This window comes from Aquila chrysaetos, chromosome 14 (genome assembly GCF_900496995.4).
Source record: "Aquila chrysaetos chrysaetos chromosome 14, bAquChr1.4, whole genome shotgun sequence".
NCBI lineage: Eukaryota > Metazoa > Chordata > Aves > Accipitriformes > Accipitridae > Aquila > Aquila chrysaetos.
The window spans coordinates 16,697,532-16,721,252 of record NC_044017.1 but is presented as its reverse complement, the minus strand read 5'-3'; the positions used below and the strand labels follow the sequence as shown (position 1 = coordinate 16,721,252).

Genomic DNA, 23,721 nt, shown 5'->3' with positions numbered 1-23,721 from the left:
TTCATCAATGAGTCACAAATGCAGATCCTTCTAACTTCTTGTTTTTTCCTACTGTTAAAGCCTGTCATCTTTCCCTCTGCTTCCTTATGGTGTTTTTTTCCATAATGACTTCAATTTAAGTTAAAAAAAAAAAGTGATTTTTAAAACATGATGTGTTTTTAAAATTCTTGACTCTTGGAAAATTTATGAGTCACGTGGTCAAATATAAAACACTAATTCATAAAATCATAAGAAATTAGGATGTTCAGATTTTCAGAGTAAACCTTTTCCTTGTGTAGCATTCTTAAATTTCTTCAGTAATTTCTGTTGAGGAGCATACCTTGGGAATAGCTGCTGCTACTGGTCCTATGTAGGCTATTATGAGGGGAAGCAGCATTGAAAACAGACTGGAAGAGCTGAGTAATTCTGGAATGTCTTCAGCTAAACAAAGATAATTACAACACAGGTATTATTAATAAACGTACCATGGTTCAAAACACATCTTATTTTTCTGGTTTTCTTCTTACGAGTTAAACTTCTAGTTTCTACACTAGTTTTTACTTCAAATTATTTTTATTATCTAGGCATTGTCAAATTCTAAACCTGCAAACTTCACCTGAGACAAATGCGCCATTATATACAGTTCTCTGTTAAAAAATTTCCCCCTCTTAGAGCCTAAGTTTATTGCATTCTTTGCCATTTTGTGAAGCTGTGTTTGTACTTTATATGCTATAAAAGCTAGCACAAGCTCCTCCTGGCCCTCCAAATCAATTTCTATAGCACTATGTAATATTCTGGACATTTTGACTAGAATGGCTGAAGATGGTAGCTTAAAACCATTTAGATTTAAGGCTAATGTCTACATTTCTCAAAAATGGATTTTTAAGTGCTTATAGATACATTACACTCACCAGTCTTCCTGATTACCACCACTGTGCAAAACATGCAATAAAATTTGGAAATGACCCATCATAGAATATCTTTTGGAAATAAAAAAAAAAAATCTTACCAGCTTTCATATGATACTTGCTAAATTGATGAGCAAATTTATACAAGGTATCTGCCTATGCTATCTCAAGTACAACTCAATGACTTAAAGTTACTCACAGTTTGATACCTACAGGAATGAAAGGTTAGAATAATATTCTTTGGAAAGCAAAAGAGAAATATCACAATTTTTCTATCACTGATATTCTACTATTATCTTTTGCTATCAAAGAAAAGTTTTGAAAGCCAATTTTCAAAAGCCTTACCATCTACAGCAAGAGCCCTGTGCAACAGGTCTTTGGCTGCTCGTACAACAGCGCTCACAACAGAAAGAGCCCTGCTACAGTTTTTATCTTCTTCATTAGCTTTGTTCAAAAGCTGTGATTGCAGATCTCCATCATACTCACTCCTGGACAGTGGATTAAGTTAAAGTAAGTTCACAAAATACAAAATTATATTAAAAAAAACATGACTGAATTTTGGCACAGATCAAGTGAAACAATTAATTTATGATAAGGCAATAATGGAAACAATCAAATAAACTATACAGGATATTTTGGAGGCAATGCCTCAGTGTTAGCCCTTTGCAATAATTTTATTTTTATTTGGCAGAAAATATGAAAAGCATTTTCCAGAAATGTTTCTTTTGACTAGATGCCTTTTAAACCACAGAAATGTATTAATTGCTATGCTCTTCCAAGCCCAACCACCTATCTTGATAAAAAACAGAATAATACTAAATGCATCACAGAAACAAGTAAAACTCTTTCAATGGTTATCTCTGCAGTATCATAACAGGGAAAAAGATTCTCCCTCCCTATTCTAAAGATTAATTTTGGTTTTGGAATACAATCTTAGGCATACCCTTAACGAATAGTTTTTTCTTTGAAATCCACTCTGTATGTCAAATCAGGTTCTCCTAAACAACATTATGCACAATACTATTTCAATAAGGTATATAAAAGATCTGGTTTGACTTGTTTTTTCAAAGCAGCCGAATGATAATTATAAACTAATTCAAGCCCTCAATATGATAGTGAGTAAGCTTTGGCACAGTCAACTAAAATCACTTTAGCATGTAAACCAAAATTTCCCATTCTCTTTTGGATTTCTTATGTTTGTCCAGAAAGATTTGATCCTTCACAACATCATTCCAGAATATTAAGATTCCAGGACTGGCACCTCAGCATGCTCAAAAACTTTACTTGGAGCAGCTTAGTGCACAATAAGGATACCTATCCTTCCCTGTGACTTAAATTAACCACCCTTACAAAGAGATATTTTTTTTTTGGTCAATGTGTCCTAGAAATGTAGTTTTGCTGTCAGCCTCAAGCTTTTTTAATTTAAATTTATTAGTGACTGACAGTGGGTGCAATTCTAGCTGGGTACTTTTCCAACAAAACCTTCCAAAGCATTTCTGCCCATATCAGAAGTGCATTAACACACTTCTTTTGGTATGGCCTTTCTTGGCGCTTGCATAAGCAACAATTCTATTTGTATTTGAGCACCCTTCAAATAAAATCAAGTTGGAGGTATTAGTTGATGATGAACATTTGTTCCTTTACTGTAGACAAATCAAAACCTCAAGTCATTATATATCAAACTGGGAATCCTCAAACTGACTAAGTCCATAACTATAGTCCTCCATCAGATAACATTTAAGTTTCTGTTGTCCAAGCAGACTTCAAGAGACATTGTGATTACAGGCAGCAGTCTGCAAATTTTCCAAACAAAACTTAATTTATTCTGTAACAGTTCCGAGTTGTGCCATTATGGTCCTTCAAATGCTTCTTAGAATTTTCTCACAGTTGAAACAAAAAACCTGAGACTGTTCTGATCTGAAGACAGCACTTTGGTGTGTTTTTTTGCCATATGTTAGCTTATTATAAGGTAGAATGCCTTGAAGCTTCCATTTACTGAAGTTTTATGTCCTTTGCTTTTCTGAAATCAAAATAAATTGTTATTTCTCCTTTAATCCCTCTTTTGCTTATATAAAAGCAGAAATTCTAGGAGAGGGAATACATGTTTTCCTTGTCTTCTTTCCTCCTTCTTAGATAATATGACACTTCATAATAAAATTCCTCCAAACACTGGAGGAATTCCCTAAACACAGATGTTCAGGATCCCACAAGACTAAATCAACAAAAGTATCATGACAAGCACCACTGTAATTCCATTCTTTGATAAGCAATTACTGTTACTACTGACAGGCTGGATCTCTGGGTCTTTGAGTACAGCCAATCTCATGTTATAAAAGATTTTAGAACTATCCTGTATCTTCAAATATACTGTTACTATAATTTTGCTGGCAACTTTATTTCTTCATATTTTAGCTCCTTTAAAACTTTAAGAGCAACATGTTCTTGTGATTGTTAGTCCAAAATACGTCACTTATTTTAGCATTACTTATTTTATCCTCTTCATCTTTTATTAGGTAGGTATATCTTGCACATAATTAAATATCAAAGTAAATTACTATTCCTGGCTCCTTTTATTCCTTGGATCTGCTGTTGATCAGCCTTTTATGACAAAAATTGAGACTTGAGTAAAAGGCATGACACGTTTTTTTGCTGTACAGATAATGGTAGCAATTCATATATTTGGGTGCTGACACATTTTGAAAATCATGTCTTCATACGTATCAGGGTAAGCACCTCAAAAATGAAAGCAATGCTTTCTGCAAAAGCATTACCTTAAGTGAATTCCTACTATCATCCTGAAAGGCTAAAATAAAGCTTCCCTGCAGGACAATCAGATGCTTCAGTTGATTTTCTTCAGGCGGTTGCAGTTTCTCTTTTTAAACATTTGAACTCTACAGTAAGAGAGGAGACAGTTCCTATATAAACAGACCTTGCTTCACTACATGATGCAATCGTTTCTGGCAACAGAGGAAGGAACTGAATGAAATTGGAGAGATAAACATTCCAGTGAGTAGTCTCTCAAAAATTTCTTAGGTTATAGAAAAGACAGAGACTGAAGTAGTGCATCTTACAGCTTTAAAGCAGCAGACAATGGACCTTGTAAGAGAGGTCAACCATCAAATTATTTGTCAAGTCAAAAAAAAGAGAACCTAAAACAAGACTGGAAGACGCACCAGTACAACTGGTGTCCCCAAAACTGTCTTCACTAAATAAGTTAATTCTGAAACCACACTGGAAGAACACAATACTACTGTTAAAGAAGCCCTTTCCTCAAACACACTCCAGATGTATTGACTTCTGTTACTTCTCAAAAATAAATGTGATATAATAGCACTATGATGGTTTTATTCACTTTTCTTAGAAATGGATCATGACAACACACGAACCTGTAATAAAGAATCTGTGGAATTTGTCCTCGTGTTTGGTTTGTGCCATTACTGCTCAGACTACATGTACTAAATGTAAATGTTACACCATCTGGACACTGAACTGTGGTCATTCCTCCATCTCCATTGGCAGTCCGGCTTCCATAATTCCTCAAACGAACTGCATATTTCACATTTTCCTTAAAAAGGAGAGCCAAAAATAGTATGCAGTATAAAACAAATATATAAGTTAGGCTTCATGGTATTATGAAAGCTATTATTTCACATTAATACTGGAGAGTCTGAAAAGTCCTTCAAAGCACTCTACAAAAGAAATTAACTGAAAAAGATTCAGCATTTAACAAAAGTCAGAGCTGTTCTGTGTTCCCAAACTACAGACCATAACTTAAGTAAAATATTACTACTAATACTTGAAGAGTGACCAGGTACCCCAGAAACTTAGCTACGAAATTGCACACAAAAAAGTTGCACATTCAAGAATATTCTAAAATTACTAAGCAATTACAATCTATTTTATGCTGTTATAACAATTAAGGTTTAATTTCTTTTTGCTGCCAGGATTTCAACTTTTCAGTTACCTGGTGAAACTGAGACTTTATAAAGCAAACATGTCAAGATCAACTTGTAAAGGTGTACACAAAAAAACAATTTACGTTGAACATTCTGATTTTTGTTATCTAAAGAAGTCATATGAAACCTACAGATGCACACTTCTTTTATTTACCTTCAGTGGCACGACTTTGTCAAGTCTGATTTCAGCTATATCACTGGGAGAATCATCTGTGGTGTAAGTTCCTTTAACCAACTCTAAAGATGTCCACCTATGAGAATGAGTTGAATCTCCAGTATGTTCACTCTGATTCAAAGAAACAAAGTCATTTTAATACATTTATAATGTAAATACATGACACATTCATGCAATTGTGCAAGTTATGTTTTCTTGCATAAATCGTTACACAGCATTACAAATAGAACAAAGCTGGAAAACCTGTTCAAAGTCAACAGTAAAGCCTTTCTGCTAAAAAGGAAAGTACGGAGCAGAGGTTAATTTCCCATAGCAACCTATGCTTGCCATTTGGAAGGGATTAGAACAGTCAGTTAAAGCGAAAAACGGTGTAAAAGAACAGAGGTTTTTCTTCATTACAAGAAGACACAATACAGTTTTATATTTCTTCTAAGAGAGTACTTCAACAACACATGAAACATCTGTAGCTACAGCCTGACCATGCTGGTAGGCTACCCCTTTCTTCAATTTTTGGTTTAAAATGTTTTAACTTGGTCTCCTTTATTTCACTATTTCCTTTGCAGTTTGCAGAGAGATAACTGGTACTAATTTACATTTAGCTCCAGGAAGTGAAAAGCCCACTATGCTTCAAATATTATTTGTAATAAAGTAAGATTTCAAGACCATAACCAAGGTAAGGACCCTACTGGATATGGTATGTAGCTTGCAATACCACAAAAATCATCACCACAAGCAAAAAAAAAAAAAAACCCTACCTACCAGTGCACCGTTTTACTGGTAGCCTAGACTGTATAAGAGTATTACAATATTACTTTGTAAAACATATTATGAAAAACTCTGAGGTTACTTCTGTCCAAATTGTTTTCTCAAATGCAGTACTTACATCATCAACTAATACCTCCAACTCATACTCATGAATTCCTCCTCCACCATAAACAGAAAATCCTACTACAACTACACCAGGTTTGTCGACAGAGAAACATATTGCGTCAGGGGATCCATTCCCAGTATTCCAGCTTCTTCCCTGACTTGTTTTAGTGAATCTGTTTGGAGTGGATTTGACAGAATGGAGAGAGTTCAGCCCATCAACCTGCAGAAAGATAAATACAAGCACCAGAAAAAATTAACTGCTAAATGTTAGACAACTTTAATAAACCAAAGTTAAGTGATTTAAATTACCAGATTTTCAGCTGGGTACATTTTAGAAGTCAACTGATAAAACATGTAAGATGCCACTACTGGGGCTTCTATTCAATATCGACTAAAAAGAAAAAAGAAAATATAATTTCTGGTAATTGGGAATTAACTAGGAATAATTAGGAATCTGATTCCTATTTTTTCCAAGTATTTAAATATATATATTTTATAGGATGAATTAGCACAAAATATAGCTTAACTGTACTACAAGACGACTTAGGTATTTCTGCCTTGGATAAGGTCAAGATTAAGAGAGGACAGATACAGGTATTATGTAATAGTAAAAACATCTTAAATCCAGATGCTATCAAAAGCTCAGTTCTTTCTGTGAAAAAAGTCTGCTGATAGTACCACTCTCAATTTCAAATACAAAGCAAATAAACCGGAAAAAGTCTAATGATACAAACAAATATAATACACATATAATATTTAATATATAAAGGAAGATGTGTGTAAGGAGTATCTTACATATAAAGGAGGAAGACAATGCATGAACAAAACACATTATAAATTCTGACCCATAATCAAAAGCAGATAGGATTAGAACACGAGGCACCCGTGATACCACGAGAGGCATAGAGATGCTCAGGTACGTGGCACTGCCTCCAGCGAGCACTGAACAAATATATTTTGAGTGTGTATATGCAGAGACATGCATGCAAAAAGAGAAGCACTCAAAAAAAATTGCCATTTTTTAAACAATTTGCAGTATTCAGCAGCCATAACGAAGTAGCTCATTATCAACAGACTTCCCTAATACAGTGAATACATGTTAAATATCTGAAAGCTACTGAGAACTGAGAATTCCAGCATCTGTGAAAGATCTGCATATCTATAAAATTCCTACCACGGCCTGTATCATATTCATTATATACTTGTCCTGAAAGACTTCGAGTAATGATTTTATAGAAGCTTTACCTCAGATCCTAAAGCCGATGCTGTAAGCTCACTCACAATACTAGCAAGCAACCCACAGGTATTAGAAACCAGATGTGAAGAGAAAAGTTCATTTTCTCTTCTAAGGCTGTTCCGTACTGGTAAAACAACAATGACCAACATCTTTTCCAGCACTTCCCGAAAGCTCGTCATCCCTGAAACATTTTCTTCACTCTGCATCATGAAGAGAAAAAATGATAAATAACATCGTTCTTACTTAAGAAAGAAACCACATTGATTTTCACATATTATAAGCATTAGGTAATTGAAAAATCTGTGACTTCTTAAAGATAAGAAATGACTAGAGGGTAAAAAAAAAAAAAAAAAAACCTCTCAAAGCTATCATAGTATGTATTCCTTTGTAAAAAACCTGATTAATATTTTTAATTTCCAGAATGAGGTGGTGTTGACTTTCTTTATTGCATTGGAAAGATATATAGGTGTCCTTCTCAGGAGGGAGCTTTTCTTATAGTCCTTCTTGCCATACTGTCTATAAGCATATGTTAGAATACAACTGATATATAGCTACCTATGGAACTCTTCACATCATTGTCTTCCCCATTGTCTAAAAGAAACTCAGAAGCTTTTTGGCTTTGATGTTAGCAAAGAGAATCTTCTATGCAAACAGGTAAGATAAAACCAGTGGTGGGATGCTTATAAAAAGAGTTGTTCTTTACTGAATGAAGACTATGAAACAAATCTAAGCTTAGGCATCTCCTGTGTCTTCTACCTAGCAGTGACATCCACTGTTTTTCAAAAGTTATCCACACTGAAAGTCATTCCCAATAAGGAAAAATAAAATCAGCTCTGCTGATGAAAATCAAAGATTTGTCTTTCTCACCATTTTGTCTCCCAAAAATATCCAAGTAGTGAACAGATAGGGAATATAACCAGGTGAAGCAATCCTGTATAGACACCTGCACAGAACTTTCTCTCTTTCACAGTTAAGAGGCAGCTGTACCCAAGATGGAAATATTATCTTTGCATTTAATAGCTTTTGGTGACTTTTTTTCTTCATTAATTTGTGCAGGTGCTTTCTAAGTCTGTGAAAGCTTTTAGCATAACAATGGTCTACAGGAATATGTTCCACAGCTTAACTGCATATTTTATGAAGAACAGCAATCTTTTGAACTTACCTTTTGCTAAGGTCTCTGGTTGCTCAAAACTTTTGGTATTGGAAGACTCAACAATTATCCTTTATTTACCTTTCATGCATCATTCATAATTTCATAAGATCATAGCCCTCTTGTCTTCTAAAGTGAAGAATACTATTTAGTAGTTCCATATCTTTGATTACCATCTTTACCCTTTTCATTCCTGTAAATCTACTCTGGAATAACAGAACTGCAAAAATACAGCATTCAAGAGCCCTTGATTAGGAAATCGTTTAGTAACTTTTGATAGAACTGTATGAACTGGGCTTCCCTTGCCCACCTGCTTGTTGATGCCTTTAAAAACTCCAGTTTGAGACATGACATTTTATTACCAAAGCTGTGTTGACTCTTCCTCAAAACACTGAACCTATCCACATGTTCATTCTTGTGATCATGTGAAAAAGCTGAAAAACTGTTGCAGAAAACAACTCCAAAATATATTTCTGCCAATTTAATATTCCAAAATAAATAAGAGTAATTTTTGCTCAGACATTCTCCAAACAAGAAATAATAGGAATATTTCAGACTTGAAGATGAAAATTGGATAAAATAATAAGTTTCTGAAACAAGCCTTTTAGAAAGAAAACACTCAGGCAAATTCAGCTACATCCTTATAAAGCTAAAACTTCAACTTACATAACTGGGTTTTTTGTTGCAAAGTAAAACAAGTTGTTAAATTTTTAGCATATATCCTAACCTGACTAAGTTTTTCCATGTGTGCAACCAAAAGAGGAAAACGATGTGCCAGAGCAGAGTCATTCTCAGTGCTGACTTGTTTAACCATTGACCGCAGCAATGCCTCTCCATCATAAGCAATTGGAAAGATAGAGGTCAGTTTTACTGAAGTATGGCAGAGAGCAGACATTACAGCAGCAAGAAGCCGGCTACTGGATGTTTTGAAGTTTGCTTCCTGGATGTCCTAAAAATATAAAAACAAATTAATAGAATGGCACTATTGCATTCAAAGTAAATGAGGGAGAAACTACTTTTGAAAGGAACTTTCCAGTTTTATAGCAATTATAAAAATAATTTAGAGAAAGAATTTCATATACTGTTAGCTTTCCTGTGAATTTTACATTATCTTCTCTCATGAGCTTCCATTTAGATCTTTCAAATTGGAGTAATTAAAACTTGGTCCACATGTTTTAAATAATAAACCCATTTAAAATTACTTTTGAAATTATGGCACCCTTTGAAGACAAAGAACTTCATATAATTAACCAAACAATTTAATCAGAATAATATATTAAAGAACTGATTCTTCCTTGAATTTTTATATGCTAAATGAATTTTCATCCAAAGCAGCAAATTGTTTATATCTTACTGCAATCAATGCAAGCAAGCAACTACCCTGTTTAGCTGTGGGATGCTGATTCACAGTAAGCAAGATACTTAGAAGGAAGTTGTTGATTATAGAATACTATTGCCAGCTTCTTAAGTACTTTGCTGGATCAGAACACTGTTATATAATAATGAGAAATTATTCACATATTAGTGATTAGTATAAAAATGCCACATGTATGCTCCTAAGCAATGTGCAGCAAGAGCAATCACATCTAAGGCATGGCCTCAACACCAAAAAAGCAGGTGCTGACAGTTACCAGCACCACAAATTTTCTTCACTGTCCCAGAGAGAGTCTTACTGCTAAGGGAGACAGAAGTTCCTAGGCTCTTTTTGAACTTGGACGCTTTTAAAAAAAACAAAACAAAAACCCCAACCAAAACCCAATTATGAAAAAAACCGAACTACAGCAGAATTCAAGTTGCAAACCAGGATAAACACTGAAAAGGAATAAAGGTTTTAAATACTGCTTGGCTTCTCTTTGAGCAAAAGGGCAAGAGTGAAGTTGTAATATTTACTTATGCCATTTTAATGTACCTGGTCCAAACAATTGAGCAAGTCACAAAGACATGCCCACTGCAGAGCCGGTGTTGGATAAAATGAATGAAAGCAAGCTGTGAATGTATTATGGCATTCCTGAAGAACAGCTTCTAAAAGACTGAGAGGCTGACTGAGATATCCTTGTGGATCGTTGTCCAACTTCACCATGCAATGATCAACTCCTTCAGATAAAATTTTTCTCAGCAAGGTCCTAGTTTTCCCAATGCAATCTGCTAGTTTGCTGGTTTCTTCTACAACTGCCTTTGCCGTAGCTAGAAGTTTACACAAAGAGGAGTGTTAAATGTACAATAAATGAAACATTTTCATATTAAAATGCACATTTTACATGCAAATAAAACAGCCAGAATTTAGCAATGTTGATGAATCTATATTCAGAGAAGTTAATTTCAAAAGGAAAACAGTGAAGGGCTACATTGAAGAAACCTGAACACCAGAAACTTCCAATTTTCTGGTCTTTCATAATATATGCTGCATCTTAATATGAGCATTGTTAAACTACAGGCATGAAAAACAGATACTGTCTTTCAAATTTAAATTGTGCTCACCACCAAAGCAGCTACTACGTACGGAAATGGGAAAAAAGAGGATACAAATAGTCCAAAGAACTCAACTGTCAAGCCAAACAAGAAATTAACTTTAAAATACACACAAGTTACAGTGTAAACATGTGGTGTTGGATGCTTCGTTATGCAGACAACTGCAAATACCCCATTTCTGACAGCAAGTCTCTAAATTGCTCCAACAAAACCATCTGTACAAGAAATTTCATCTTATAGCATATCCTACATGAATACTTAGAACAAATTTTGAATGTCCTGTAGATTGTTATTTGCTGATAAACATGAAACACGTGAATTAAGAGGAATACCTGATATTGGATATATTTCACAGGTGTAGACCCTCAGCAACCTCAGGCAGCAAGTGCCCACAAAACGCAACCTTTCTAAATCCAAAAGAGTAGCAGTGTATTGGAATCCTTTAAGTCCACGAAGTTCTTCAACTCCCAGCACCAGTGTTGTCCAGCTCCAGTGAAGAATGCTCAATAAAGATTCAAAGCATTCCTATTTCAGGGTATGAAGGATACAGAAGACAGATTTTGTGTTAAAAACAAAAAGTGAAGTTTCAGCAGCAGTATAAGATGAAAGGAAAGAGCTTCTATATCCATGTTTATTATGAAAACATATTTATATCTATACACATCTACCATACAACACACAAATCCTATTTGCTTGAGAATAAAAAAGAGCATTGAGACTCTAGGGAACACCTCACTATAATACCATGCTAAAAGCAATTTATAACATATGTTATAATATTAAGTGTGTGGAAGTCTTTCAGTTATTTAAGAACTAACAACTGTTTGTATTCTCCTGTAATACAAATTTTTCAGTAAATTTTACTTGCTCTGTCTGCATATGAATAGTGTAATACCAACTTTTAACAGAATACATTCTTGCCATAGCAGTAAAGACTTATTGGGCTGTCTTCGCTTTGTTTTTAAACAATTATGATCTGCAAGATCATGGGAACTATATCACATTTACAGGACTTGAAAGTTCAACAGAAGCACATGACAATCCACAAGAAATATGAGGATTTTAAAAAAGTTTTGTTTGTCCAAAAATTCATTTCTACTATTATTAAATGTGGTTGATAGTTTCATAAGGTTGTATCTCAGAAGGCAAACTACAAGTATTTGGTATTGAATACCTTCAAGCTGCAGGTATACCATCAAGCTGCAACAATCAAGCTGATTGTTCATAGTTAGTTATAAAATGCCTAATGCTCCAGAAAGCCCAAACTCTCCTCTTATCCCAATTCAGATCTATGGTGAGGGATAACAGCAGCAAGATAATGAAGAGGGAGGATACAATGTGAAGTATTAAAAGCCATAGGAGTTCATAGCTTAATGCAAATATTTTTAAGCAAACATTTATTAAGAGTAGCTATTAATATATCGATGGTTACTAAAAATGTAAATCATGTAGATAATATATTTCTAGAAGAAACCTGAACAGAAGATCATCCTGATCATCAGAGAATACTGAAGAAATGGAGAATACATAAATGAGAGAAAGCAAGCTGGTTAAGAAAATCGGACTGTGAGTGTCCATATGGAGGCAATAACTTCAATGTAACTTATCAGTTGAGAATACTGACAGTACACATAATGCAGTATAAAATATAAACCAGGATGGAACTGAAAATAATGTAATCATTGCTTGTAACAGGTAAGGAAGGGACTTCAAAATCAGGAAGACGGAATTGGCCTTATCCTGCACGATAATATTGCATTTCAACTTAATGCAGTATTCCTCAAAATTTGACTAACCTCCTTGTGTGTGAAGAACTGCAGACTATTTCTAGTAACAGTTGCAGTTCACTGTGCCTATTAATACTCCTTACCTCAGCTTATCAAAATTTAATTAAATGCTATCTGATCGTCAATGTATATTGGAATGCATCCAAGAGGTAGATGAATCTCACCAATGACTAATTAATGACAGTAATTTGAAAGCCATGGAAGAGAGCATATAGTAAAGCTCCCTCAAAACTCTAAAAAGCCTGCTAATATTAATTTCTTGGCAGGGAGTAAGGCTTGTACATTAAATACAACCAGTAAGAATGAACTCAACACCACCCCCCCCCAGAAAAAAAACCAAAACTAAGTAGCTCAACCTTGTTAACAAATACATTTCCAGACTCTCATCCTCCGGTCAATACCAAGCTTAGCTTAGTTTACATCTGAAATCTTCAGAAAAAGTAAAAAAAAATACCATGTTCTATATATCAGTGTACCCAACTTCTGCTTCATAAAGCAGACAGAAAAAAATAATTAGTTATTTCCACATGTACGTCTTTCAGTTTTCTGAACTTCCAGGAAACACAGAAGATTCTTGATAATACTCACCACTGAGACAGTTCTGGCAAAAGATCTCTTTAAAATATGCACAGGTTCACTGGTTTGCTGTTTTCCTTTGGACGTACTGCCATCACTTGTTGGCAGCCTGGAAAAACAATTTAAGAACTGACTTGAAATCTGCACTTCTTACTTTTAGCAGTTTTTACTGTTTGTATTGTTCAAGTGGAACAAAAGCGGAAGAAAAGTTTAAGGTAATTATCAAAAAAATGTTCAATTTCACCATAACTTCCTCCAGTTCCTAATCCTTCTAGACCAGTAATCAAATATCTTGAATTCTGTTCAACTGGCAGAATTCTGACAATTGATAATAAAGTTGAGATTTAATTACATATTACATTATTACAAGTATTTACTGTATTTCTTCAGATGGAATTTTTAAGACTAGAAATGTTACTCCTTAAAGAACACTAGTTTTGTGGAAGTAAAAATGTATGTGGAAGTAAAAAATACAGGCAGCACCTGTTACTGCAGCACCTTTCCTTTTGTGCCTCTCATGGCTCTTCAGCCATATCCTTCCTTCAGAGGCCCCAAGGCTTGGTGGTCTTTGGCTACAGCCATCCCTCCACCGAAATCACCCTAACAATTAATAGGTTATGCCAGAACTTTATGTGCATCAGTCAAAATGAAACCTTCCTCTGGAGAGATAAATATCTATGGACACAAAGCTTACTGGCCAAAGTGAGCTGTTCTTATAAGGGACACCTTGAAAAGGACATGCTTAGAAAGGACATAGCAAGAGAACTGGTATGAAGAGATTCCAAGTTTCAGAATCAACACGGGGCAAGGGGGAATATATATATATCTATATCTATATATATAGATATAAAAATAAAAAAATGTAAAAATTAGGTCTTGTATATATCTGAGGAAATCTGAAAAATATATATTAGCAATATAGTGAAAGAGTTCTAGCTTCTTAAAACAGAGTTACATAACAATTATCATGGGAATAATAAATTTATGGTAACTTATTGTAAAGCACAATTCATTGCCATTTTTTTCTTCATTAAAATAATCTGTTTGATAGTATACTGCACCTAGACTGAGCCCTACTAAATACAGTACTTCTGAACTAGCAAAAAAATGAAGCATGTTAGATGAAATTATGAGGCTCTACAGAACTAAATGAAAAACTCAGAACATATGTGAAGAATGCAAGAAAACTGCAAAGAAATAAATGTTGGTATAATGGATTTATTACTTTTCTCAAAGACACTAAGCTTTCCATAAATTTTTCAGATACTGATTTCCTTAGCTTAATACAATAATAATGTCATGACACATATGCTTACTTTAACAGGGCTTCTGTTTAAAAAACATGTCAATAAATTGTTCTAAACAGAGGGCAAAATATTACCTGTATAGCAACTGCGGGATCTGCCCTGCATTAACATCTGTACCATTATTTGATTTCTTGGAACTTTTAAACTGAAATACAACACTGAAAGAGAAATATGGTTATTATTCAAGTGATATTAGATCTCTTCTTTTGCGTTAAAAAAGAATAGAAAAAAATATACCCATCATCTGTAGTAATAGAGGCCTGTCCATGAGATCCACAATCACTGCTAGGTCCTGACACTCTTGCCCAGGCTACATACCACCAGCCAGCTTGTAGGAGTACTGGTTCATCAAACATCATTGCATACTTCTCTCTGGGAGAAGTAAATTTTGAAAAAGATATATGTGAATTAGTTTTTAGATTAATCTTTAACAAATTACACCCTGCTTATAAAAGAAAATTGAAAATTAATGGAACCAATTATTATTCTCAAGTATCTATTATATTCAAAACTTAAAAATATTTCATTGAAAAATACTGTAGTCATTAAAAAAAAAATTCACAAGGACCTACAAATGAACAAGTCTAGCTTGATCGTGCATTTTGAAACAATCAGATATCAAATGCCAAACAGAGTACCGATAGATTAAGTTAAATTAACACACAAAAACCCTATTACTTGCAGTATTATATAGTAAATGTAAAGTATTAATGATATTTTTTTAATTCAATTTCAGAAAATTTTTGTAAATTACAAGAGCTCATACATAAATTCTTAGGAATTACACATGAATATTTAAGAAAGTAATAGAATATATATTTAGGGGTATTGACACACAAGAATTAAACGTAAAAGAATTAGTCACTGATGATTTGAATGTTAAATTATTTCATAACAGGGAATGAAAAAGCAGCTAAAACATGGCTAACCCCATCCATATGCACAAAATCTTTCAAGCAATAACTGCTTGTATTCTAATGAGCTGAAGCACAATAACCCTTCTTTTGGTTATGATAATTCCATATTACAGTAAGTTTAATGATGAGTTGTTTAATGCAAATGCCCATTTGTGCTTGAAAGCATCCTTTTGATAGAAGTATTAAAAAGAGCTGCTGCAATGTTTTGTCTTGTCTTCTCATCAGATGAATATGCGATTTGACTTTGATTTATACAAGAGCAAGTGTGAGATTATTCTTCCTTCTTTTAATTTAGTACCATAATGGCTTGGCGAGATATTTGGTGTTTTACTACTTTACCCAACACACTTTGTTTGAGTGTAAGTTTTACACCACTTGCTAAAAACTTCTAATGATGTAGGTCTCTGTTGGTATTTAAAGTGATTTTAAAATATGTGTAGGAAGAAAGTAAAAATAAAGATCAAACAGTAGGTAGAAGTAGGTAAGGAAAACATCTTACCTAGCAGCACAATCATACGCTAAGACATCTGTTTCAGCAAGAAGGTCTCCATCAGTCTCATGGTCTCCCCCATCTGGACCCAATTCAAACAACTGGTGGAGTAAGAAAAAAAGGTAAAAACACATTTTAGGTATTAGGAACTTCATAATACCACTTTTTCCTCTCTGGCATCCTGGAAACCGTCTACTACTATTCTTTACCCTTCCCAAAAGTAATTGCTAGTTACTATCACTGACAGGCAAATACCGATCTGGAAGTCAGGATTTTGTAATATTATTAACTGTTAAAAAATAGCAGTTGACACTGACCTCCCAGCCTTATGCCCAGATATATTCTTAAGTGGAGAAACTCCCTAAATTTTGCCTGCAAGTCAAATGCAGAGCATCTAAAAAAAGGCAAAGCTGGGCAGAAGGTGCAGGCTTCCTGTCATAGAATGAAATGCACTGAAGATACACTCAACTTCTCCGGAAAGGGATAGCTTGACTGTTTAGCAGAGCTAGTCAATAGTGTCATAAACAGGTGGTGACTAGGACAAAAGATGATACCCTTTTCAAAAGAACTTGGGTTTCTTACACAGTCAAAAATCATTTCTACAGTTTGATGAAGTTGCAAAAGGACCACAATACACGTCTATGACTTCTCATGCAAATGCCAATTTAATACACAGTTTATCTGTGGTAGGACTGGCAAATCTTATCTTTGCTATAAACTAATCCTAGACAACCAGAAACAAATTGAAAAAATAATACTAGAGTGCTTTCATAGGATTACTACCTCTAGTATTTAAACATTAGTCATGCTTTTTTTTGTTAAGTTTCTTGGCTTTCCTTAATCATTTACAATTCTCAGTCATTGTGTTAAACTAAGATAAAGTACAACCACTTATTTTGGATCTCCTGTTGTCTTATGCAAATGTTACTGCTAAAGCATATGCCATCCATTTCCCTAAACCAAACCTTAATACCTATTCATCTGAAAATAGAAAAAGAAAACTCAATAACCCACTAAATGACAAGTAACAACAATAACGTATTCTGAATATACACATCTAATATAAATCTCAGACAGATATTAGATCCTTTCTTTACAATGTCTTTCAGGGAGTTTCCAAAATCCTTATTAAAGACGGGAACAGAAGCTACTTATCAGAAACCAGAGCTCTGTTATCACACTGTGTGTTTGTGTGAGCTTTTTTATCCAAAGCTATTTATTTATTTTAAATCAGCACACGTGCTCCAGCCCTAATCATCCTTATATTTGGCACAGAGCAGAGTTAAGTATGTTTTCTGCCATTCAGTCTCAGCTGAAGAATCCCAGCCGAGAAGCTATCCAGAGAGCAGTCTGAGAAAGAAGTGGCAGGGAAAGTGGGAAGCATGTACTAAAGAAATTGCAGCTACTGATAAGCACTCTTTTACTGGTTTCAAGAAGCAGTCCCTCATGTATCCTGACATAGGACGTGATTCTAACTTGAAGCCCACAGCACCAATTTTCTGCAGACGGAGCTTTGTGTAAATAGATCACAGAACCATTTGACCCACTACCATATCTGCTCAAAACACCTGTAAGATGGCATAGCATTTCGTGAAGGTAGGAATGGGCCAATTCTTGACAAGTAAGAATAGTAATTCTCAGATCTCTACTTCACCCACCTTACCTGCATAAGGTTCATTACTTCTCACTGAGAACCCTTCTTGTAGTTCTATTACTAATGCTTTTAATATACAGTAAACCACTCACTCATCAAGAAATAAAACTAACTTACCTTTATTTTAGCAGTGTATTCACCCCTACCTCCAAAAAGACCAAGACCACCTAACAAAATATCTGTATCAGCACAGAAACGGATAGCTTCTACCGAGTGGGCTGAATAACCCCAGCCTCCTCCATGACCTGCAGAAAAAAAAAACCAATAAAAATAGTTGATCTATCTTGGTCTTTTATTCCACAAACCTGATCAGCTTGTGCTATAAAATTTCACTGTGTACTTACTTTCAAATCTGTTAACAACACTATAGTCTTCTTTAGAATAAACTTTCATCACTGCTTGAGTCTCTTCTTCTGTATTTGCTACACCCATTTTTAAGTCCTGCATAGCAGCCAAAGTATCAAGACAACCTAAAAGAAAGCAAAACCAAAAGAACTCAAAATGTCTTACTGTTGATTATAATCAGTGAAATGGAAATGAATACTAGTTAAAAAGATCAAAGCAACCTAACTGTTCTGTCCCTAAACCACACATACGCTACCAAATATTGTTATAGCTTTGATTAGATCTGGGGTCACTGCTGTAGAATCTAAAGGTTCACTACTGAAGATTGATTTCATTTAATTTATTTATTTTCCAGAATAACCAAGAAATGTAATTAAACCTACTTTGCAACTCTTCCAATAGTAAATAAATCGACAGCAACACCTTTTTTTTTTTTTTTTTCCCCTTTTTACATTTCCCATATTACCAAAAAAAAGTTGAAGTAGTAACTGAATTATGGGCAGACTTGAGAGCCTTCATAAAAGGCATTTTGTTTCATATGCATGGATACCTAACATGCCTTACTCTGACTCAGACACAAAAAAGTACTGTTCAAGTTAAAATTTATCACATCTCTAACACACAATGAAGGAAGCAGGACAAAGAACTGATCACTCGTCACAATCAGTGAGCTACAATAACTTCCAAAGCTGCACTTTGGAGCATTGGATATGTTGCATATGGCCAGTTTATACATGAACACAGTGGGATTATTTTTTGTTTTGGTAGGCTTTTTAGACTACAGAAGGAAATCATACTACTCTTAGTGCCCCATTACACAAAACTGCAGAGTAAATTCTAATTTTAGATACTGCATTTACTTTAAAATAAAAAAAAGCTTATATAAGAGTACATTGTTCCTGTCTTTTGGAGACTCGAGGTTAACTTAACACTACTGACTTTATTCTGCAGACTGTCCAAAAAGACCATCTAGGAAAGTCTCTTACTTTATTATGCTGACCTCTAGTAGCAGGTTCCATCAGAACTCTAAAATCCTCTAGCACCATTAAGATGTCAGAAGATAACTATTTTGATTTAAATTAATGCATATCAGCCAGATCATAAGTGTTAAGAGCGATGGTGAAAGATTACAAAGTAAAATTTTAACTCAAAAAAGTCAGAAAGCTGTTAGATTACAATTCATTTATACCTTAAGTAATGTTTCTTTATTTCATCTAAGCTTCTGACTCATCAACTATAAATGTATACCTAGAATGTGCAAAGCTGCATGAGATCTGGTGGTTAGAGCTTTGGAACCTGTTGGTAGAGCAAGTTCTGGACTCAAAATACTACACCGGGATTGCATGTCTGGAGCTGAGGGAAGTCTGGAATCGGCAACTACTGCATTGTAACTCCACAGTTCCCTAGCATTTGGTCGAAACCTAGAGCAAGACAAAACAGAGTAAAAAAAACCTTTCACCTACTAAAAAAATACAAAAATCTAACTGATGATTAAATTTTATAAGCTATTTAATGTAAAATGAAGATCTGCTAGTACAAACTCTTAAAATTCAACATCATTACACCAAATACATATAAACTTTACTAGCTTAACACACTAGCAAATGGAAAGACACAAAAATATTCTTATTGTACTTCAAGTCAAACAGTCATATAATGGGTTTACAAATTTCAGAAAATGTTAGACACTTTTCAAAGCTAATAAATATTAAAATGGTATAGTTTATTAAGAAGCATGAAATAACTAGCAAAGTACTAGATATAATGGCAGATGTGCTCAAAAATGATAATGATGCCAAGTGAGAGGTACTCACCTTCAAATAAGAGTAAAAAGATCTTGAGAAATCCAACATATTTTGTTTTTTTTTAAAAGGATAACATCATCTTGTGAGTTTTTAAGGGATTATAGAAAAGGGCAGCATAAACAAGGAAATACAAAGACTTTCTATACTATAGATTAACATGGAGAAAAAGAAAATGAAAAAAAATGAAGTCTTTGATATTACTATGCAAAAGGAAGAAACAGTTAGAAGACATAGGTCTGTGGGAGTGTTCTTAATAAGCACAAAAGGATTTTTCACTTGTACACTGTTCTAAAAATCCAAATGGGGCTAACATGGTCTAATTAATGGAGAAAGAAATAGTTTTAACTAAAAATATTATAGGACACCACATGTATTCAGGATTTCAACAAGTTATCAGTGTGCAAGTTTATACAAATACAAACACATATGAAATTATTTAACCACTTGAATTTCACTACCACCTGAAAAAGTCATAAAGCTCTGAAGAAAATTCTTAAAATCTATGTAATCAAGAATGCTGTCTCTCTGTATAGAGAAACTGCCCCCTTCATTTAAATAGGCATGAATAAAAATGCCCAGGAATAATAATTTATATACCAAATATTTAAATACTAATACACATATTCATGAACATGTTTCTTCTTTAGACTGTTCTAATATTTTCTATTAAACAATTGGATATAACACAGAAATAAATCTACACAGACTCCAAGAATCCATTCTTCAGTTAAGTATTTAAGCTCTAGATTTAGTTCTACGGTCCCCAAAATTTTGCAAGACAATAAAACATCTCAACCCATGTTTACCCCTAATAATATTTTTAACATGTGACTTTGAACTTCCTCAATCTGAATAACCATTTTTAGTGTGCTACATCAAGTTGAGTGTCACCATGTTTTCTCCCCTGAAACTTGCTGCTTTCCCATGGCCATCAATAACTGCATTTTTCATAAACTGAGTCTTTCAGTGTGTTTAATCATGCTGATAGTATCATGACCAAGAGCTTTAAGGGATGTGGGTGCTACTCTTCCTTATTTCAAATCTCAGCATAATTTAAGTAAGAAGTGGCACCTAGCTAATGAGATCCAAACAATTCTGGGGATGTGCATAATGCAGAACTACATCCATCCAAGGAACTTCAGATGTCAAAAAGGAATGTGCCTAGCAAATACGCATGCTTCAATGTTAAGTGGCTATTAAGTTCTTGAATCTCAATTTTGGATGAAGACATCCAAAGTAGGATGCAAGTAGCCTATGGACACAATGATCTTTTAAAGATATGATCCTACATGATACTGTCTTTTCCAGATGAATGCAGACTAGTTGGTTCCCTGCTTTATTCTAACTGTAAGTCATTATTCTTGTTTTGCCTAAGTCTTCAAATAGTTTAAACATCATCCATCACTTGCATTCAGATAACAGTTCAAATTTCTCTCCCAAATCCTGGCTAACATAGCTTTTAAATCATTATAGAAGAATCGGATGTTACGATTCTGTTTTGGAATGAGGGCTTATGATCTATGCCTTCTCAAAGACTCCACTGAAAGCAAGCACCCCAAAGACTGTGAAATCACTACAACCATAATTTGAATGTCTATGTCATCTAAATAAGTTTCTTTATTTTGACCTCCCAAATGTCAAAACTAAAAAGCATACTATTACTCCACCCCTTCTCCTATTCAAGTCTTAACCACTAATGCCTGAGAGAAGGATGAAGACTTAAGACACAAGGTTGTGGAAGTTGGGCATGGCAAGAGAATTATTCAGTGAAGTGTTAAGTAGATGGAAGAAAGTAAGGGAAAGATAAAAAGAGTAAATAAGTGGAATAGATTGGGGTTCCCCAAACATCATGATATTGGAATGAGAATGATGCAAAAAAGAAAAGAAATCAAAAAAATTTGGGCAAGAGAAGATGTTTGGTTTGGGCTTACTTGAACAAATCATCCAAAAAATGTGAAAAAAGATACATGGAAGACTAAAAATTGTTTTTCATCTACTAGGGAAATGAGCATAATCAAATCTCCAGCCTCCCAAAATGTTTTAAAATATTTCTATAGTACAACTTTAATAGCTATAATCCACACTTGCCTCCAAATAACATCATAGACAGGATCCAGACACACGCCAGAACCTTGAAGGTCTTCCTGCTCAGAATCATTGAATGTTTTGCAACTGCCATCTACTTTGTTTATCAGAAGACATTTAAAAGGAGGAGGTTCTGATATCGAAGCTGGTACCAAACCTAGATCAGGGAGCAAAAAGAGCAGAAAACCATGAAGACTCCACTCATTACGTGACATTTCCTATGCATGAAGCACTAAAGTAGTAGGGAAGAACAGTTACACTGCTACAGCAAAAAATAAACCATAGTAAGATTTAAGTGCAAGAAAAGTTCAGACTTTTACATTCTTATTTTTAATAAAATTGATTTCTAAAGGAGCTAGGATCACCATGTGCAGTATAACTACAAAACTAAAATATTTTAATTCCCCCTATTCACATTTTTGACTTGTTGTCCTACTGTTCACATGACCAAAGCTATTTTTTCTCCAATACTTCTATAAGCATTTAAAATATTATAGAAGAGTTCTTGCCTATTATATGCCTGCTTGCAAATATCTCTGATGTAGCAAGCACATGAGAATTAATGAGAGCTTCGTCGATCCGGAGAAAAGTCTGGTCTCCACTAGCTCCAATCCATGTTGCTTTGCGTCCATATTTAGAGCCTATATTAGGCATAGGTGCTGGTTTTGCATTCCAGTAGGGCATATCCAGAATTGGCCTGCCAAGCTGCCCTTTCTATAAAGAGAATGCAAGAATTAGTAAGTAATAGTAACAATAAGTCTCAAAGATGAACAACTTACTTCAATAGTTTCAACATACAAAATTAATTATGTGGAAGAGATAGCTTACCACAAAATTACCTTCAAAAAACAATGGCTACTCTAAGTCAAGTGTTACACATTTAAATACAAGGAACAAGTTATTGAGAGATATTCTTCTCCCTATTCAGTTAGGTTTTTGAGTAAACTCTTTTTTTTTAATGCAACTCAAACTCTCCATGACAGATAACCTTCCTTTCCATTTTCAGAATAAAATATAAAAGCATTATTCTCCTTCAATACTCAATATCCAAATAACTTCAGTGCTAGACAAGGAATGAATTAATGGAGGGGGGGAGGGGGAAATCTACATTCACATTCAGACAGTCTAAATTCCACTCAATTCTGAAATTATATGGACTATAAGTCTTACAGAGCAAATACCTCTTAGAAGTACCTAGAAATCAATTAGCACATCAAACTTGAGCTACAAAGAACATGAAGTGCAAAAACAAGCACCTCTGCATATGCTCATTAACATCCTGACCTGGAGACCTAAGGCCTTATCTCCTATGTACAACTAGTTACTGAGAGATGGACCAACAGTTCTTATACTGTACTTAAGTATGTAGTAAGAACTGCTGCAATAAATCTGTTCAGACTCCATCTACCTCACTCAGGCAAAGGAAATTCATTGCAGGCTAATGAAGTCAAGGTAACTTTTTATTTAAAATGGTAAGGGAGAAGAAACACGCATGTACAGCAAATACCCTCTGTCCAGCATGCTACTCATCACTCTTTCTACATAACACTGTATGTAAGTAAACTTAGTGAAGACTTTTTCAAGAAACACACTTGCTTTTGAGCTTGCCTTGACTTTATGAAGCTTTCAACAAACTTTCAAGCATTACAATGTTAAAACCAGATGCAGAGAACAGGTGGTCTGAATTTATTTTTTCTTTTAGAAAAAGAAAAAAACCGAGTCAACAGAGAGGCTTTTAAATCCTATTTCTGACAGTGAATTTGGTTTTTCAGGAGCTAAGTTTCACTGCAAGTCAACAAAGCTTAAACTTTTATGTGTCCAAGCCACTTTTGACAAAAACATGGACACCAAAGCTCTTACTTGAAAGTCTGAAAAACAACAAAATATTACCTAATCAAAGAGCCATCTTGTGGCACACTTTTAATTCAAAACATGATTTTCTGCTTCTAAAATTTCAGTCTTCACCTTTTTTTATTTTTTGTAGAAAGACAGATTTCAAAAGGTGCAATTT

The 23,721-nt window shown here is 34.3% G+C and overlaps 1 protein-coding gene across 12 annotated transcripts in view; it reads right to left on the bottom strand.

Moving 5' to 3' along the window:
* MYCBP2 (MYC binding protein 2) overlaps nt 1-23,721 on the bottom strand; it is a 204,571-nt gene that overhangs the window by 94,556 nt on the left and 86,294 nt on the right. For all 12 annotated transcript variants that reach the window (XM_030036241.2, XM_030036239.2, XM_030036242.2 and 9 more), the window contains 18 exons: nt 22,220-22,424; nt 21,714-21,867; nt 19,069-19,241; nt 17,820-17,945; nt 17,593-17,720; nt 15,831-15,922; nt 14,652-14,786; nt 14,489-14,572; nt 13,120-13,216; nt 11,077-11,269; nt 10,185-10,459; nt 9,003-9,224; nt 7,134-7,325; nt 5,902-6,108; nt 4,998-5,129; nt 4,274-4,452; nt 1,233-1,375; nt 320-420 (listed from right to left, as the gene is read on the bottom strand). In XM_030036241.2, the coding sequence (XP_029892101.1) occupies nt 320-420; nt 1,233-1,375; nt 4,274-4,452; nt 4,998-5,129; nt 5,902-6,108; nt 7,134-7,325; nt 9,003-9,224; nt 10,185-10,459; nt 11,077-11,269; nt 13,120-13,216; nt 14,489-14,572; nt 14,652-14,786; nt 15,831-15,922; nt 17,593-17,720; nt 17,820-17,945; nt 19,069-19,241; nt 21,714-21,867; nt 22,220-22,424 (2,838 nt within the window). The remainder of the gene's footprint in view (nt 1-319; nt 421-1,232; nt 1,376-4,273; nt 4,453-4,997; nt 5,130-5,901; nt 6,109-7,133; nt 7,326-9,002; nt 9,225-10,184; nt 10,460-11,076; nt 11,270-13,119; nt 13,217-14,488; nt 14,573-14,651; nt 14,787-15,830; nt 15,923-17,592; nt 17,721-17,819; nt 17,946-19,068; nt 19,242-21,713; nt 21,868-22,219; nt 22,425-23,721) is intronic.